Consider the following 18,578-nt stretch of genomic DNA (forward strand, 5'->3'; position numbering starts at 1 on the left):
TCTGTAATGAGCTTTGAAACAGGGTGAGGTTTCTTCACAGATGGTGCTTCTGTTTATGGGAAATGTGTGCAAACAGTTTCTGTGCTGTGGTATATAATGCATGTACTGTTATTGTAAAATAAACATTATTCCCTGCACAAAAGCATTATCCTCGTAGGAAATGTATTTTATTTGAATTTATCTTGTGTCTAAACTTCGTATGTTTCATTAATCCAATCAGATGCAATTTAAACATGCAATGTAATATTTGCAAGCATATTCTAGCTTATGAAAACGTAAACATTAACAAATGAAAATATTAACAAATGAAAACATCCAAATATATTTTTGTATACAATCCTTACAGGTAAGATATGCAAATGAGACAATGCCACTTTTTGGGAAAATCGTTGTCATTAAAAGAAATGGGACTGATGGAACTCATTTTCCACTGACTACAAAGTCTTGTTTGTTTGGAAGGTAAGACTGAATGGTATTAACAAATGTTTACGCATGTTTGAATTTCATTGTGCAAACTTCTCTGTGCATTGTAAAAGATTAGTAATGTTGATACCTTTTTTAAATAACAAAACCTCAGATGGTGTTGCAACAATTACATTCTCAACCTTCCTCAGCCTATCCCTGCATGAACATACTAGTCCTAAATTTGCACTTTAATGGAAATTAGAGCTACTTACGAGTTGGCAGGAAAATGCAATCTTAACTTTAGGAATTACATTGCATTTTTTCTTTGTTGTGAAACTTCTTTAAATGGAGCTACAACAGCTAAACTCAGCAAGTTGCTTACAGTATGTTTTCAGTGGTTTAGGCTAGATATGCAACAGTAATGTCTCCTCTTCTAGAATTAAAGTTTAGGGGTTGCCTAATTGATGAGTTTAGCCCTTAATTTAAAGTTTACTGGAGTTCTAGTTGTGTTGCTCTATTGCTAGGAAATTTATGGCCCTCCAGGTGATGTTGGGATACAACTCACTTCAGTGCTGGTCATTGACCTTTCTGGTTGGAGTCCAACAATATGGAGGGCCACAGAATCTTCACTCTTGCATAAAAAAACTCACACATTTATTCTTGCATAAGCTTTTGTGGACTGTCATCCACTTACTTATATCCACCCACAATATTAGGGTTTTGTTCACTTGCTCATCTTTATGTAGGCGATTCCCTTCTGCATTCTATGTAGGGCAAACAGGCTCTATGTAGAAGAATAAATGGACACTTTTTGGGAAAGTGTGACATCAGAAATGGCAATATTCAAAACCTGCTGGAGATACTTGTAGGTCACTGATCTTAAAGTGACCATTGTAAAGAAAATAGACTTCAAAGGGAGATTAAAACAACAGACTGCTGAGTTAAAATTGATCAACATGTTTAGTTAAAGTATTTTGCAAGAGGCTTGAAACTGGATAAAGGATTTTATCCTGTGTCAAGTGTCGATTGGCTTACCTTGTGCCAGGATGTCTGAGTTAGCAACAACTGTGCCATGAATGACAATTGTTAATAATGGACAGAATCCAATTGGGTGCTAGTGCTAAAGCAAAGTGCATTTCGCTAGCATAAATGACCTCTAATGCAATATCAATAGTGTTTGCATTTACCCATTGCACCAGTAAATGTGATCGTTGTGCTAGAGACAGCTTACACTAGCCCAACATAATTTATGTTAATCTCAATTGGACACTGCTCGTAGTGATTGTCACTTTTTGCGATTACTAAGCTTGAAACTTTTCATAATACTCCATGCATCTAATGAAGTCAGCTATACAGTCCACAGAAGCTTATGCCAGAATAAATTTGGTAGTCTTTAAGGTGCCCTAAAACTCTTTGTTTAAATTTTACAGTTCATTTAACATGTTTCATTAAATAGAAAGGAAGTGCTAATGTTTTTGAATGCAAAACCTGTACTAAGACTGAACTTGATTACCGCAATCTGTTTATGAATCTTGTTGCTTCACACAAGCAAATGGCATTGGTATCATTTCAGATCTTTGGAGATTTCAATGACTGTGGGTATTGCTTTGAATTAATGAATCCTTTCCCCAGTTGTTTTTATATAAATAGATTGCAGCTGTCACATGTTTATTGATAGAAGGCAGTTGTATTTTATTTATTTATTCTAGCACTTTTATCCTGCCCTTTAGCCAAAAAAGACTCTCAAGGCAGCTTACAAAAATATTTCTTAAGACAGTCCCTGCCCACAAGCTTACAGTCTAAAAAAATGACACAAAAGGAAAGGGGATTGTGGGGAAGGAGGAGGAGGAGGGGGGAAAAGAAGCAAATTCAGGCACTAGATTCAAAGTTGCAAAGTTCAGCAGCAGCTTTCTCTCCCTTGAATAGCCTCATACAGATCAAGGCACATGAGAGGTGCCTGGCTGCTGCTTCCTTTCCCACTGATGCCATTAGCACTGACAGTTGATAGCACGCGGGAGGGGGGTTCTCAGCTGGAGTGGGATCTAGGTACGATGGAGAGGTGCATGGCTGCTGCTTCCTTTTTAGTATGGCCTAGATCTACTCTACATACTACAGTCTTAGTATGGGCTAGATCTACACTATTGCTTTATAGAGGTATTAAAGTCCACTGATAATTGTTGGGCTATAATTCACATTCCATATACCACTTTCATAGTGTTATTTCCTGCTTTTTATCCCATATTTGTAGTGATTGGGTTTGGATGACTATAATCCAATTCTGACCGAGTGGGGGGAGGGAATTGATAGCCCCTATTTAAATTTCCCATGTTAGTAAATGGGAAGCATGAAGCCTTGGTTTTTTGAGTCTTGACTCAGGTTCAGTACTGAGTTGAAGTGGACCAACTCTAAATCAGTCTAAGCAGTGGTGAGCTATTTTCTGAACTGCCAAATTGGGTTTGAATTGAGGTGGGGTGGGGTGGGGTGCACATTTTGTAATGCTAGGTATGTGGTTTTTAAGATGTTTAGTTCTGTATTTTAATAGTATCATGGCAAGTTTTAAGATGGAATATATAGTTACTTTGCAGTTTTAAATCTGAAAATTATGTGGTTATATTTAAAGGAAAAAAGAATGTGACATCCGAATCCAGCTGCCTCAGGTTTCTAAAGAACACTGTAAAATAGAACTCAATGAAAATAAGGAGGTGTGTAATTTTCATTATTATTATTAGTAGTATTATAAGATGTATATTTGTTAAATTGATTTAAATTGATATTTAGGCTGCCTTTAAGATAACCATACATAATAATAACCATTATTATTGTTATACTTGTTTTATTGGTATTGATTTGATGTGTACCTATTTATCATTTTTAGTTGATTTTTTTGTTTTGGTTTTAGGCAATTTTGTTTAACTTAAGTTCTGTAACTCCAACACAACTGAATGGAAGTAGCTTTCAGGATTCTGCAGCCTTAAAGCATGGAGATCTACTGACTATTATTGATCGTTCTTTCAGGTAAGTACAATGATATACACAAACAGCTATGAGTCTGTTATAGCTAGAGCTTACATTTATATTCTTCAGTCCCAACAGATAACTAGATGCTATTAAGTAAGCAACAAAACAAAACAAAAAGCTCTAGAGAGAGCAGCTGCTTGGCTGTTTAAAAACATTGAATCCCTAACTAAGGGAAAGGGTAGTGGAGAGAACTTGTTAAATTACAGACGGTAATGAAGGCAGAGAGGAGTAAATCTCAGGGCACAGGTGAAATCATAACAACAAACAGTGAAAAGGTAAAGAAGAGAGAGGCAGAGAGCAATTTTGTATTGGACTTTGGGTAGTAGAGGTGGGGGTTGTGAGGGGGACACTTTCTGCCTCATCTCCCCTAAAACACTTTTAGGAGTTAATGAACTTTATGTTGCATTTTGGAGGGGGACTTCTGGAGTTTATTTTGCATAATTTTATTTCTGTTGAGTAAATTCTACAACTTCAAATTTGTGGTTGTTGTTAAGCAAAGGAAACTTTAGACTTCTCATATTTTTTGAAATCCTTGGTAAGATTTAGCACAATGTGAAAGTTATTCCAATAATGCATTGCGCTGGAATTAAATCAGGAACAAGTTAAGATTTTGACAAAGCACTCAGTCATTGTATTTGGATTGCAGCCTTTGTATTTAGCTACTCTAAATATGGGACAATCCAGTATTGTAATTTACCTAACTACATTTTTAACAGGTTTGAATATCCACACCTGTCATATCCCCAGAAGAGGCTTCCCAGATCTCAAGAGAAGGAAACGTTACAGGTAATTTCATGACTACGGTAGTCATACTTTCACATTTTGCTATGCAGGAAAGATGGATTAAAAATCATAGTCAAGTCTGGGCTTTGCCTATTAGCCTATTAGCTTATTAGCAATTGTGTTCAGAGGTCCAAACAGGGCAAATCTGTGTAAAAAATGAAGCTAAATGGAATTTGCTTACATCCCTATTCTGTGGCTGTGATGGCAGCAAAGAAGAAATACTTCCTCATCCCCCTTGTGCCTGCAAAATGCCGGATCCATCACAGCTTCTTGGAGCAGGTCAAGGCCTTCTTCAATTTGGCCTTTTAAAGTAGTTTTCAGGAATGCTCAAAGGTTCAGTCACTTGTCAGCTAAGTACTTTAAAGATGAAATTACTCACATCTCCTTCAGCCTTGATGCCACCTTGCTGTACATTTTGTGAATATCTCCAGAACACCATCACCTAGTTCAATTTTGTCAGATGAGTTTCAGTTATTGAAATCTAAAGCTATGGCCAAGGTGATTAGATGTGTATGTTGTACAACTTGCTTGCTTTCCCCATGCCCATCCACATTCATAAGTTCTAGCATCAGAGGGATTGACTAATTGGGTACTAGAAGTAATTAATATGAGGGAGGGATTTATAGGGGTCAGTATATGAGGTTCCAGAGCCCAGGTTTGGCATAAGCAGAATGAATTATGCAAAACAATCAAACTCCCTGTTCCATACACATAGTTCATATGGGCTTACTATTTAAGCATCTTAGCACATTACAAAAAGGTAGCACTAATAGACAAAATTGCAACATCAACAGAGATCAGTGGAACATCCCATCCGAGAATGAAGATGCATCTTCATGATAATTTACTCTGAAGGCAGTGATATAGGGTTTGTGCTGATGTATGCCCGAGAATTTCTTTTTTCATTTGGTGAAGTCAGCACAATTTGAGGATGTGTGCCCCCAAAGACTTTTAAACATCCATCAAGGGTCTCCAGCTTTTGGATAACGCTATTTGTTCATCATTATTAGATTGTAAGCCTATGCGGCAGAGTCTTGCTATTTACTGTTTTACTCTGTACAGCACCATGTACATTGATGGTGCTATATAAATAAATAATAATAATAATAATAATAATAATAATAGCCACCCACCAAGACCTAACATCCTACAAGCCTTCTGACAAGCACACAAAATTCAGGTGAGGAACAGAATTGGTTTCTTATTTCATGCTGATCTTTGGAGAAGAAAAATAGGCGAAACTCCTTTTGTTTCTCTCCTTGCCCAATGCCTGGGATGAAGTGACACTATCACTTTGTCAGAAGACTTGGAATGACTGAGGGCTCATCTCAGTTCATATTGGCAGGTATGCAGAACCTCTAGCCAAATCCAATCTGACCCATGCAACTTCTTGGTTTTCCTCCGGGGGGCATGGCTTCTGCTCCGAGCTCTGTGACCTGCTCTGATTTGAGTTTACAGTAGTGGGAGATGAGGGACATTGGCATTAAGACTCACCCCTGCCAGGAGGAGCAGCTACTGTACCCACCTTGATGAGTCCCGGTGCCCCTTATCCCTGTTTCTAACTCTGATCTGAGATTGGAGATAGCACCTGGATGATAGTTTTGGGATTATCATAGAATTATGGAGTTGGAAGGGACCACAATGATCATCTAGACAAACCCTCTGCAACGTTTAGTTAAACCAATTAAACCATCCATGAGAGGTGGCTGTCCAGCCTCTTATAATCTCCAAAGATAAGAGAACCCACAACCTCCGTAGGTAGAGCGTTCCACTTAGCCTGCCCCACTTCCTTCCCACAATGGGGAAAGGAGGTTGGGCAGGCAAAGCCGCTACATTCCCTTTGCTCCTCTGTCGGAGAAGAAAAGGGCTCAGCTGCTTCTCCCTTGCCTGCCTGCTGCATGGAGGATCAGTCAGCATCCCACCCAAAAATACTGCACCCCTTATATTGGGTTTTGGATAAGGTAGAAAAGTCTCACTCTTGCCTTCTCCCCACACCCTATGTTGCATTTTCTCTGAGTTTTCTGTGCTTGCCAAGGGTTTTTACGGACTGTGTGGGGATGGGGGTGCCTTGTTTTTGCACCTGCACAGTGAAACCTACTTATTCTCTGGGAAACTTGAGGGAAAGAATCTTTGTGCTGGCAGTTGCTACTGGTGGTCAGATTGATGGACCCTTACTAATAGTTTTTATACTTTATTGGTTGAGTGATTGTCTATACTGCCTAATTGCTGAAGCTACATTAAATTTCCTCTGGTCATGAGCCAGGATTGCAGCTCATAGTAAGAGAGAAGAGACCTATAGGATCTTGAGATGTCTCTAAAAGATGTATACTCCCAAAAAAGTATATAGAAGAGAAACTAAAATACAGAGTAGATTTACTATCAGCTTAATGCCCTGAGGAAAGGGGGGAGAACAAAATGCAGCACTGAGATATGATATATAAAAGAGGAATTTAATGGCATAGGCTTCAATATATGCAATCTCCTTAAGTAGTTTTTACCTGCAAAACCAGCATGTACTACAGTTCTTTATTCCATCTGGTGTATATGCATGGCACCTGTACTCACAGAATTCTTGTTAATGCCAGAATTAGTCTCTCAGAAGAAATATGTTACTGAATGTATACTTGGGACAGACATTTGGAGGGCTCTCTAACTGGAAGCATAATTCTTTCCCCAGTCAGTTCATATCTAATTCTAAAATATGTACTTTTAACTATTATGCTATATTTAAAGACAGTAGATTATTTTCCAGGTAGTTGTAGCTCCCAGAATAGCAGATTTTTCTTTAAAATGAACTGAATTAGGATTGAAAATGTGGGAGGGGGAGAGAAAATATAGTATCTCTTGTAATCTTGCTGTGGGTAAGGGATTGAATTTCAGTTCTTTATTCCAAAAGCAACTAATGAACACTTGTTTCCTAACTCTGCAAACTTCTGAGACAAATAATGTATTATCGTTCTGATACATTGTTTACGAAATTACAGGTTCTTCATATCCAGCAGGTAGAACAGGAGGAGTTGTTGCACCCTCAGGATTCAGAATATAAAAGTCCTCAGATTTCTGGTTGGTAGTTCTTTCAGCTTGTTTGCTTTTTATAGAAATGCATCATTATAGTGATTGATTATAACAACAACAAAAAATCTCTCTGAACCATGGTGACTAAAGATCACAAATAAGAAAATCTTATTACAATTTATAAACAAGAAAATCTTATTACAAATTATAATTTATTACAATTTATAATTTTATAATTTTTGTGTTTGTATAAACACAAACCATTTAATAGATGGGTGTGTTTTAAAGAATCTATTGACTAAAAGCATGCTATTTGTTGCAAAGTATGTTATTTACTATATATTTTTATTTATGGAGTAGATTTCATAAAAGAGAGTCTTTATGAAGGAGTTGCATCTTCCTCCACACATTTCTAATCAGTTTCCATACATCTGGTATTAAGGGTGGGAGGAAGAAGGTGGTTTCTATGTTAGAGCACACTATTGCTTTTAACTTGTTCTGTAAACACTCAATGCTAATTTTATTTATTTATTTATTATTTATGTACCTCTCCATATCTAAAATAGATTCTGGTGTGGTGAACATAAGAATAAAACTGTAAAAAACAGCAAATTAAAATGGTTTAGTTTACAGCAAAGTACCAATAAAAACGGTGGCTTGTCAGTTAAGGAATGCTTCCTGGAAAAGATATCCATTCTGTATTAGCACTTTTATCAGTGTTGAGAGCTGTAAAAGGGTTTCAGGGCACGATCCCATCGATTGTGCCCTTGGTGATTGGAAGCCCGCAAATCCGGAAGCATCTGATTATCTAATGCAGGGTGGGAGGAACAGTGGAAACGATCTATACCTTCCCATCTTCCCACCTTGATGGGCTTTTCAGCCAGTCGCTAGCATGGCATTTCAGAGAGGGAGGAAAGTGGGCTGGAGGAGGCTCAGGATAACTTATTCGGGGCTTTCTAGTCTCCTCTCCTCCAGAATGCCCCCTTTCCTCCTCTAAGGTCGTTTTCCAACATTGGCAGACATCTGGCGCAGTTCTGTCCATGCCAAATGCAAAGGATCAGGAGAGGACAGTTGTATCTCTTGGACTCCCCTTTCTAAGGCCGGAATACTCTCTGACTTCAGAAGGGAAAATTGGAACAATCTTAGCATCCCTGGGATGCTCGCCCAGGGACTAGGATTGCTCCCCAAGGGAATAAGATCAAGTTGTTTCTCACTTATCATTCAGTACTGTGTATTTTACCTACATGTTTTCTCTTATTACTGTGGTGCATTCAATGCACAGTCTTACCCTCTATTTCATAATCCACCTTGTCTTGTCACTCTTGATTTTTCAGACTAGTTGTTTGCCTTTTATATTTTAGACCATTTTGTTTGTATTTCTAAAAATGTCTTACTAATCTTTTGAAATTTGCATCTTGTTTTGGGGACATGTGAGAAAAAAATAGCATAATATGACAAGACACAGAAGTTGATAAGCATATAGTGACTCAAAGAGCAGCATAAAAGGATTACATAAAAATCCTACCTTGGAGAGGGGTAATGTTAACATCCATGGGTTATCTGAATTGGTTTCCTAGCAAGCTACAGAACTTAAATAAGTTGATACACATTCCAAGATACATGGTTACAATTAGTATTTGCCTTCCGTTTTTGCATAGTATATTTGCTTAAGCTTGGCTAGTACTTTCCACCACTTGTTCAGGAGTCCTGGGGATGGCAGGAGGATCCCTTCCAGCTGTATTGTGAACACAGGGCAGGATTGGTTTTCAGAATTGGCAGGCCAGTGCAGTCAGAGAGGAAAGGCAAAGGAACCACTGCCATAAGATGTGATGGCCACCTGCATAGATGGCATTAAAAAGGAATTAGACAAATTCATAGGTATTTCAACAGTTATTAGACAAATTAATAGGTACTACTGTGAAGCCCGTGTTGCCATGGGTGTTAGTGGCCCTGCTATTTTCCTGTTTTTTTGTCCTTCAGACCCCTTACCACAGAGGGACTCATGAATAATGCAAATGTGGTTCACGCATAGTGAATCTCCCCTCCGAAATTTGCATGTGGCATGAACTCTTCCCCTTCGTTGTACACCCTGATTGACCGTCTCCATCCTTTTCCCCTCCCTCTTGCAGCGATAGCGTAACTGTGTGGTGATGCGAGCGCCCCTCCCCCACTGATTGGCCAAGCAGGGTAGTCCATCATTTCACTCGCAAAGGGGCTGCCCTGCCTGTTTGGCACAGAGGAAATTAGTAGTTAGTAAAGCTCGAGTTTTGAACTATATTTGGGCTGACCAATAACAAAAGTTGTCTGGGGTTGTGCAGATAAACTAACCTCTCCCCCCGCCCCCCTCTCACACAAATTACAAAAACACAATAAACTAGCACAAAGTAAAACGACTAGCAGGGGTAAAATAGTGAAGCACATAATAAAACCAAAGGAAAGCCACCAGCAAAGAATAAAACAATGCAAAGATATAAAGGCACTAATATATTTCTTTAAAAGCCTGTGAGAATAAAAAGGTCTTTATCTGGTGCTGAAAAGACCATAACGTAGGCACGAAGTGAGGCTATCTCAGGGCAATCCCATAGGTGGAACCTACCACTGGAAAGACCTTCTCTTTTGTATTCAGACATCTCCCTCCTTTGGCAGGGGAACCTGTAGGAACTTCTTAGGGTCCTGGTAGATAAATATGGGAGTAGATGCTGCTTAATGTAACTTGGCCCCATGTCATTTAGGGATTTAAAGGTTAACTGAGTTGTCTGCAGAAACAGGCTTGTAGCCAGTGGAGACCATAAAGCACTAGCATAATATGATAAAATCAGCCAGTGCCTGGACTAGCTGATGTTTCTGGACCATTTTCAAAAGCACTCCCATGTATAACATATTGCAGTAATCCAATGGTTTACCAGAGTGTATATAACTGTAGCTAGACTATCTCTGTCCAGATAGGGTCATAGTTGGTATACCAGCCTAATTTGATAAAAGGTGTTCTGTGCTACCTATGCTTCCAGAGCATATTCAGTCTACAATCTCTTTAGGGTGAGCGCAACCCCCTTCAAAACAGGCTGAACATCATATGAACAGATAGTTCATATGTACAGATGAACATAAATAGCATCTCTGACTTGCCTAGATTGTGATTCAAGTTCCATCCAGGCCCAAGCACTGGTTCAGAACATCCAACTCCTCATCTGTATTAGATGATGAGAGGTAGCATTGGGTATCATCTACATATTGGTGACACTTTAGCCTACATCCTAGGATAACCTCTCCTAACATTCTTTAGATGTTGATAAGCATAAGGGATAAAATAGAGCCCTGAGAGACTTTGTAGCATAGCTGCGTCAAGAAAGAGGAATAAACCATCCAAATAGAATCTGGGAGCACTACAATAAAGTGCTCCCTACTCAGCCTAACCAGAAGCATACCATGGTTGTTTGTTTTGAAAGCCACTGAGTGGTCCAAGAGAATCAACAGTCACATGCTCTTTGTGAGCACTAGTCTGCCATAAGGCGTCCAGGGCAGCTTCTGTAACAAAAACAGGTCTAATACCAGAATGAAATGGATCCTGAAAATCTACTTTCTGGACTCCAGATTTGATCCAGCATATTCTGGTTCCCAGCATATTTTGCTGGATTTTTAAATAAGTTCTTTCTTACACCAGCAGCTGCTAATCTATCCTGATAAAATGAAGACAGGTTGATATTGAACAAGCAGCAGCTTCCTTTCCTTCTCTGAGAGTGAGATAGTATGCTTGTATTATTAATAAGAATAATAACAACTTATATATCTCTTTTTATGAATATATCAAAGTGGTACACATAAAATACAGTGCCATAAAACAACAATAAATATAACATAACACAATTCAAATTAATCTGGAGTAAAAACAGCATGCTTTACGGTATGCTACATACTTCAGGGAAAGCCTATGTAAACGGATGAGTTTTAAGAAGATATCTGATTGTTAGAACTGTGGCCTGTATAATGTCGGTTGGTAAAGTGTTCTAGAGAATGGGTGCTACAACACGTAATGCTCTACTGCAAATGCCCCCAAGGTGAACCACAGGAGTATGTGACACCCTCAAAAATGGTCCCTCTGATGATTACCAAGATCGGGCAGGGATATAAAGGATGAGGTGGACCCTAAGGTAACCTGGTCCCAAGTTGTTTAGGGCTTTATACACTTTGAACTTGATCAAGTAGTTTATTGGGAGCCAATACAGTTCTTTTAATAAGGATGCAGCATGCTTTTAGAAGGAAGCCACAGTTAGTGGCTTTGCCACTGCTTTCTGCACCAGTTGCAGCTTCTGGACCAACCCAAGCAGAGTTATCGAGTAAGAGGAGCAAGGCGTATTTTCTCTATCCCTTTCTCAATAAACATCATCCAGTAGGGCGACCAATGACAATTTGGCCCCCATATCAAGTCTGAACCCATTCTCAGTTGCCCCGCCACATTCATCTTATCTAAAAATGCTGTGTTTGCCACATGGTGATAGTTGTCAAAAGTCCTCAGGGTGGGTCTCCAGGAATGGTCGTGCTACTGTCTCCTTCAAAGCATCAGGCATTACTCCTTTACATAATGAGGCATTAACCACAGCCTGGACCTATCCACTGAAGCCATGCCAGTCAGCCTTAATTAGCCATGGGGGACAAGGTTCAAGAGGAATGTGGTTGGCTGTAAGCATTTTATCCATGTCATCAAGCCACATTAACTGAAACTGATCCTACAAAATGTGGCTAGTTGGGGCATTAAATACCTTACTTGGATCTGCCATAACATAAGCATCTACATTGCTTCGGACCCAGATAATCTTACTCTCAAAGTGTGATAAAAATGGCATCACAGCAGGGCTCTGATGGAGCTGCATCTGGAGTTAGCAATAATAATAATAATAATTTATTTGTTCCCCACCTCTCCCTCTGGATTGAGGCAGGGTACAACACAAATGCAAATGCCATAAAATACATATAACTGATTAAAACATTTAAAACAAATACATTATTAAAAGCAGCACAGTATTAAAAGGCATCTTAAAATTCAACTGGCTAGGCCTGCCAGAAGAGATCAGTCTTTATAGCTTTCTTAAAATCTAGAAGACTGTTAAATTGACGAATCTCTCCCGGCAGGTCATTCCATAATCTGGGAGCGGCAGAAGAAAAGGTCCTCTGGGTAATAGTTGTCAGCCTTGTTTTTGTTGACTGGAGTAAATTCTTCCCAGAGGACCTGAGTGTGTGGGGTGGATTGTACGGGAGAAGGCGATCCCTCAGCTAGCCTGCACCCAAACCATGTAGGGCTTTAAAGGTGATAACCAACACTTTATATTTTGCCTGGTAATTGGCAGCCAGTGAAGAGATTTTAAAACTGGTGTAATGTGGTCACCCCTAGGTGTACCAGTGACCAGCCTGGCTGCCATATTTTGAACTAGTTGAAGTTTCCGGATTAGGCACAAAGGTAGCCCTATGTAGAGCGCATTGCAGAAGTCGAGCCTTGAAGTTACCAGCGCGTGCACTACCGTCTTTAGGTCTTCTAACTCTAAGAAGAGGCGCAGCTGGCATATCAGCTGAAACTGATAGTAACGACCTCTAAGAGTTCTGCTAGGCAGCTACTTGAAAGGCTGGGCGCTGATAATTTCCCAAGCCTCTTCTGCTTTATTGGAAATTCAGAACATGAATGGTGGAAGGAGCAAGCAGGGAAGGACTTGTATCCTCATAGTGGAAGGAATGTATGAACAAAGCTTTGCTGTGACTAACCAGACACCTGCTTATATAACACTCACCAAACTTTACTTAAGAGTAGAATTCTGTCTGTTCAGGACCTTTCTGTTAATCTTGGTTTCTAACCTAAAAACAGCTGTTGCTGCTGCTGATTCATTATAATTAATATTGCCTCAAAAATAGATTTGCCTTCTGTTCAGAACTTTGTGTGTGGAATTGAGTAACACCTTTCCTTAAAGGAATGTAAGGACTATGACAAAAGTATACATGTCTATGAGTTTTAATAACTTACTGGTTTTAAAACATGTGTTTTTGTATCTTCTCATAGACAAACTTGAACAGGAAAGCAAATCTAATGGTAGTGAGAAGATAAAAACTCCAGAACATATTACTGGACAAAATGGCACACCTGAATCTACATATAAAATACGCAAATCAGAAAGAAAAAATGAGATGTCTCCTTTTAGCAAACTTTTTGAATTATTGAAGCATGAAGGTGGTACAAAAAGTGCAGAGGAAGATGTCAATAATGAGACATGCATAGTGCAAAGAAGATACTCACCCAGAAAAGATGGTAATGATATCTTGCAGGAAGCTGCATCTCAGACACGATGTAGAAGCTCTGCATCTGGCCAAACTAAGAGAACTGAGACAGTAATTTTGAAAGAAATGGAACATTCTGGAGATATTAAAAATCAAGTAATAAACAGTTCAGTATCAAATCCAACATCTTTTGAAGAGAACAGCTCTAGAAAATCATTTTCAAGTCTTCAAAGCTATGCTACAAAACAGAAACTAGGAAATGAAGTCACAAATCAGTTACAAAATAATTATACCGAAGAGAATGAATTGGAAAAATCTGAAGTTATTAATTCTAGTAATGATGCAGTTTTCAGAACAAATAGACGAAGCGCAAAACACTTACCTGATTCGTGTTGCATAGTGTCATTGGACCCTATAGATAAAGCAAGGCATCCTAAAAGATCAGTAGAACAGGCAATAGGGCCAATTGCTGATGTAGAAATCAAAACTTTTGGATCTGTTGGAAGTGTTTTGCCCATACCAAAATCTAACAGAGAGAGTTTTCATGCAAATTCTAGTCCATGTTATAGAACAGCCAGAAGAAGCTCTTCAAAGTCTAGAAAGCTACAGGTTGAACTAGATTCGTTGATTGAAATGACAAGCGCTGCAGAAGGCTCTGCTGAAATTGAGAAATCCTCAATGCATGATAATACAGGGAAATATGAATCTGATTTCTTAATTGAGAATAAATGTTCTAAACTAAAAGGGAATAATACAGTTTTGGCCACAGAACCAACACAAACTCTGGCAGAAATGAAAAATGAGAATTGTGCAAATTGCATCACAAAAGATGGAAACTCTGGAATTACTACCAATTCACTTCATGGTAGTAACAGAAAAAGTACCAGAAGGAGTATTAAACAAAACAAAGACGTCTCTGATGGAAGTTCGTTTATAGAGGAGATACTAGCAGGGAAGACAGAGTCTTTTGGAACAGGGAGAAGAACGTCTAAGCAGCTACCTGAAGAAAATGTCAGGGGAAACTGGCCTCAGGAGGATAAGATCAAAGGATCAGCTACAAATGACCATGAGCAGTACATTTACATGAAAAATATACTAGTACCTTTCAACTTACCTGAAAGTGATAATGCAAGCAGTGGCCAAATGCCAGCTGAGAATGAGGCTGTTTCAGAAATGAATGTGTCAAGCCCATTTAGTGTAAAGAGAAAGTCAGGTAAGTACTTCCTGTACAAGCTGAAGACCATAATTTTGAAATTGTTTGGGGAATTTATGTGGTGTCTCCCTCCCCCACAAATCTGCAATATTTCATATTTCAGGTAACATTTTTCTAAGTCTATTGATTGCTCTCTATTTGTTAAAGTTGTTTGAATCCTAAAGTAGTAGTGCATTGAAAAGATTCCAACAGACTGCAGAAGAACTATCTCTTCTCTCAAGTAAAGTATTTGTTCAACGTGGCTAAACCACATCTCAAAAGCAGCCTACTATTCATTGTTAACTGCCCAGAGAGCTTTGACTATGTGGTGGTATAGAAATGAAATAATAATAATACTGTTTGAACTGTTATATAAGGGATATATCCTTTTGTGATTGGAGGAAAATATTGGTGCTGGGATTCAGAATAATTTACTTTTTTGTAAGTTTAGTCAAAAAGCAATTAGAGTTTTTCATAGAATTATTAATATTAAAATAACTCTAGTCTGAAAAAATCAACTTTTTGATTAATTTTGTAAGATGGTATGTTAAGTTTGGTATGTTTTACTCTTCTCTTGTAGAAGTTAAGAAATCACCTCGAAAACGTAAAGGTAGAGAACTTGATTTATTAAATCAACCGCCTGGAAAGAGAAAAAGAGTGTCGTTTGGTGGTCACCTGAGCCCTGAACTGTTTGATAAGCGTTTACCTCCAAACTCGCCACTGAAGAGAGGGGCAATTCCAGCAAGATTGAGCTTGCCATTTAGCAATTCTCCTCGAGCAGTTCTGAAAAAAGCTTCAGGTTTAAGACATTCTCTAGTCAAGGTAAATAACCTAGTTCTGAAATATCTGGAGTGTACAGATCAATGTTCTTGTCATGCACTGTTCCAGCTCTAATCTGTGTGTATATATATGTTTTTGGTTTACCTAAAACGACTTCTTCCTGATGGAATTGAAGGCTGGATTTTGAACTAAATTTTCTTTATAAATATGCCATGTGGCAATGCGATCGTAATCCAGTAAATTTATGGGTGAAGTGTCTTTGAGACAGAATTATATGTGTAAGACTTCAGAAATCTTAAAGCATTTCTTATCAGGTGTAACTGTTCCAAACTTAATAATGTAAAATGCATCATGTATAACATGGCTAGCACATAAAATACAACTGCTTGGTATATTTAAGGAACTGAAAAAATTGACTGCATTGATTGTATTTACACAATACAAATATACCCATTGTTAGATAGAGATGGAGCAGCAAGATATTACACCAGAATGTACCTAAGTATGACCTTTTCCCCATTGGGACTACAGGGAAAAAATTAAAGTAACTTGAAAATAGAAACCATACCTAGGGTTGAAATCTTTATGTGAACTCTGCTCTATACTATCAGCATTATTTATTTAACTTTATGTATTTATTACTTTTTAAGGAATTATTACATGTAGAAACTGACAAAACAATACAAAAAGTTGTAACTTCTCTTTACCACAGTCAACAGTGTGAATGTATATCAGGGGTTAGCCAACTTCAGACTTGTGGGACCGACTTTGTTTTTTTAATTGAATTCTGAGATCCACCAACGAAGCCTAGTATAAAATACTCTTAAAACTGACAAACTCTGAGTCTAGGGACTTGATTTGAGTATCAGAACTTAATGGAACTCAGTTCTTCCACACAAAAATAAATTTACATTTGTACAAGCACGATTGAGCATGTGGTTGTGCATTATGCTTCTGCAATCCATTACGCATAATTCTTGCACAACCGATTACGCAACAGGTTACACAAGTGTTGTGTGCAACTATGGTAGTTGCATGCAAAAGGTTGCACAAGAATTATGCACAATGGGTTGTACAAGAATAATGCACAACCACATGTGCAATCGTGCTTGTACAAATGTAGCTTTAGTTGGATTCTTCTCTTTCACATAGTTCAGGACCTAGCTTCCATTAGCACAACATCATTTACACTAACAGAATGACACAGCTGAATACTACCCATTATCTCACTGTTGAGGAGTTCCATGTTGTTATAAATTTTAACTTAATATCCAGAATTATTCAGATTCCATATTCTCATTTGTTGCAGTCTGAATTGCAATAATTATGTTTTCACACACATCAGTGGTGGCAAAAGGTAGATCGTAATGTACTGGAAGATCTCTGGGTAATTTGCAGTAGATCAGCAAGGATTTCTTTCTTCCAATTGTTTAATAAAAATTACACACCGAAATTATACTTCTGAAATTTAAAAAGCCTGGTAACCAGCAGTTATTTCACACTGGTTGCACTGGCATCATGGGTAACTAGTGCAACAAAAAGGTTCAGCAGAGCTCTGCTAGTGCTCTTTGAGTTTGCAGAATGACACCACAATGATACTGCCCATTATCACAAGCAGTCTTAAAGTACTGTGAACTGCCCAGGAAGCTTCGGCTATTGGGCAGTATAAAAATGCAATAAATAAATAAATAAATAAAGGTGAACAAATTAGTCACATTAAACCAATGCCCAAGTCATTTATAAAATAAAATACTACCATTTCTTTAATTAGAACAGTTCTTGAAATATTAATAGGTTCTGATCCATGGACTCCAGAAAACAGGGTTTGCAAGAATTAAAAATTCATAACAGAGTTTTCTTTAACTTTTGTAAACCGCCCAGAGAGCTTTGGCTATGGGGCGGTATATAGTAAATTTAATAAATAAAAGATTTTCTGCATTTTCGTATTTTTGTTTTTTGTTTATTACAGTTATTTATATCCCACCATTCGGGATTTAAATCCTCCCCAGGCAGTTTGCAAATAATATCAAGATGTGAGTTTAAAAACCACAGTAAACAATATCAGCCTGTAATAAATTATCTGGATTCTAGTGGTAGATGGCCTTGTGGATGAGAGAACAGTCCAGTTGGAGCAGTTACCTTGAGGTTTTCTTTGACTGCCTCCTTCTTCTGGAATTGTTCTTGCAAGGAATCTGAAGTAGGCAAGAGAATTTAACAATGCTATATGTCTATAATATACTTGAGATTACAATTATTAACTACAGATTGTCTTACATTGGTGTTAGGAAGTATTTTGAAGGCAGTAAAGGGAAAGATAATTTCATCTTAAAAGCTTAAGAGCATTTCATTTCTCACTGGGAAAAATTCATAACAGGGTTTTCTTTTTTGAAAAAAAAAAAGTTTAAGAAATTGAAAAACCCATGGGGGGGGTGATCTGGAGAATTACTCCCCTTGCCATGTTCCTGTTTACTTGCTTATTTATGTGCCCTTTTTAAAAAGAAACAAACTGCTTTTAATGTAGAAAGGCTAGGGCAATGAACTGGAAATCGATCTGTGTGATTTCTGTCTAGACTTCTTTAGTGAGGTACAAACTTTAGCACTCACCCCCTCAAACAAAGAAACAAAATCTTTGGAAATACGCCATCCAATATAATATTGTCATGGGCTGAGCCCATGGTTCCGTTAAGAGAACATCTTTTGCTTCATCCCAGGGAGAGGGAGAGGGGTTTCTTTGTGTCTGAAAAGGGAGTAGCAAGTGAAATGCCAAGGCCGCGCTGGGTGAGAAGCGCCTGGCATCTGATAACGCCTCCCTGGGCTGGTACCAGGTGGGTGGGGAGAGTAACATGTTGCAGCTGTGCAATGTCTGGGAGCATTCCCCCCTCCCTTCGGGAGAGGTGTCGGTTGCTTTGGGGTTTCTATTGGTCAAGGTGGGTTTGGTGACAAGGGGGTCCCAGAAAGGGATAAAAAGCCTAGGCACCTAAGGGTCCGGTCTCTTTCCTGTGGGTGTCAGGAGTCCAGCATGTGCATGGTGAGTTAGAGCATCCAGGCTGGGTGGATGGCGGAGTGAGCAACAAGAGGTTGAGTCGCAGAGTTAAATGTTTGTTATGTTTTAAGTCTAGGTTTGGGT

General features: G+C 38.5%; 1 protein-coding gene across 1 annotated transcript in view; it reads left to right on the top strand.

Annotated features, from left to right (window-relative positions):
• Positions 1 to 367: 367 nt before the first annotated feature.
• Positions 368 to 18,578, top strand: part of MKI67 (marker of proliferation Ki-67) — a 43,314-nt gene continuing 25,103 nt past the window's right edge. The window contains exons 1-7 of the mRNA XM_063133272.1: positions 368 to 459; positions 3,026 to 3,107; positions 3,305 to 3,420; positions 4,140 to 4,209; positions 7,191 to 7,269; positions 13,265 to 14,692; positions 15,252 to 15,493. Of these exons, the coding sequence (XP_062989342.1) occupies positions 368 to 459; positions 3,026 to 3,107; positions 3,305 to 3,420; positions 4,140 to 4,209; positions 7,191 to 7,269; positions 13,265 to 14,692; positions 15,252 to 15,493 (2,109 nt within the window). The remainder of the gene's footprint in view (positions 460 to 3,025; positions 3,108 to 3,304; positions 3,421 to 4,139; positions 4,210 to 7,190; positions 7,270 to 13,264; positions 14,693 to 15,251; positions 15,494 to 18,578) is intronic.

This window comes from Elgaria multicarinata, chromosome 8 (assembly GCF_023053635.1).
Source record: "Elgaria multicarinata webbii isolate HBS135686 ecotype San Diego chromosome 8, rElgMul1.1.pri, whole genome shotgun sequence".
NCBI lineage: Eukaryota > Metazoa > Chordata > Lepidosauria > Squamata > Anguidae > Elgaria > Elgaria multicarinata.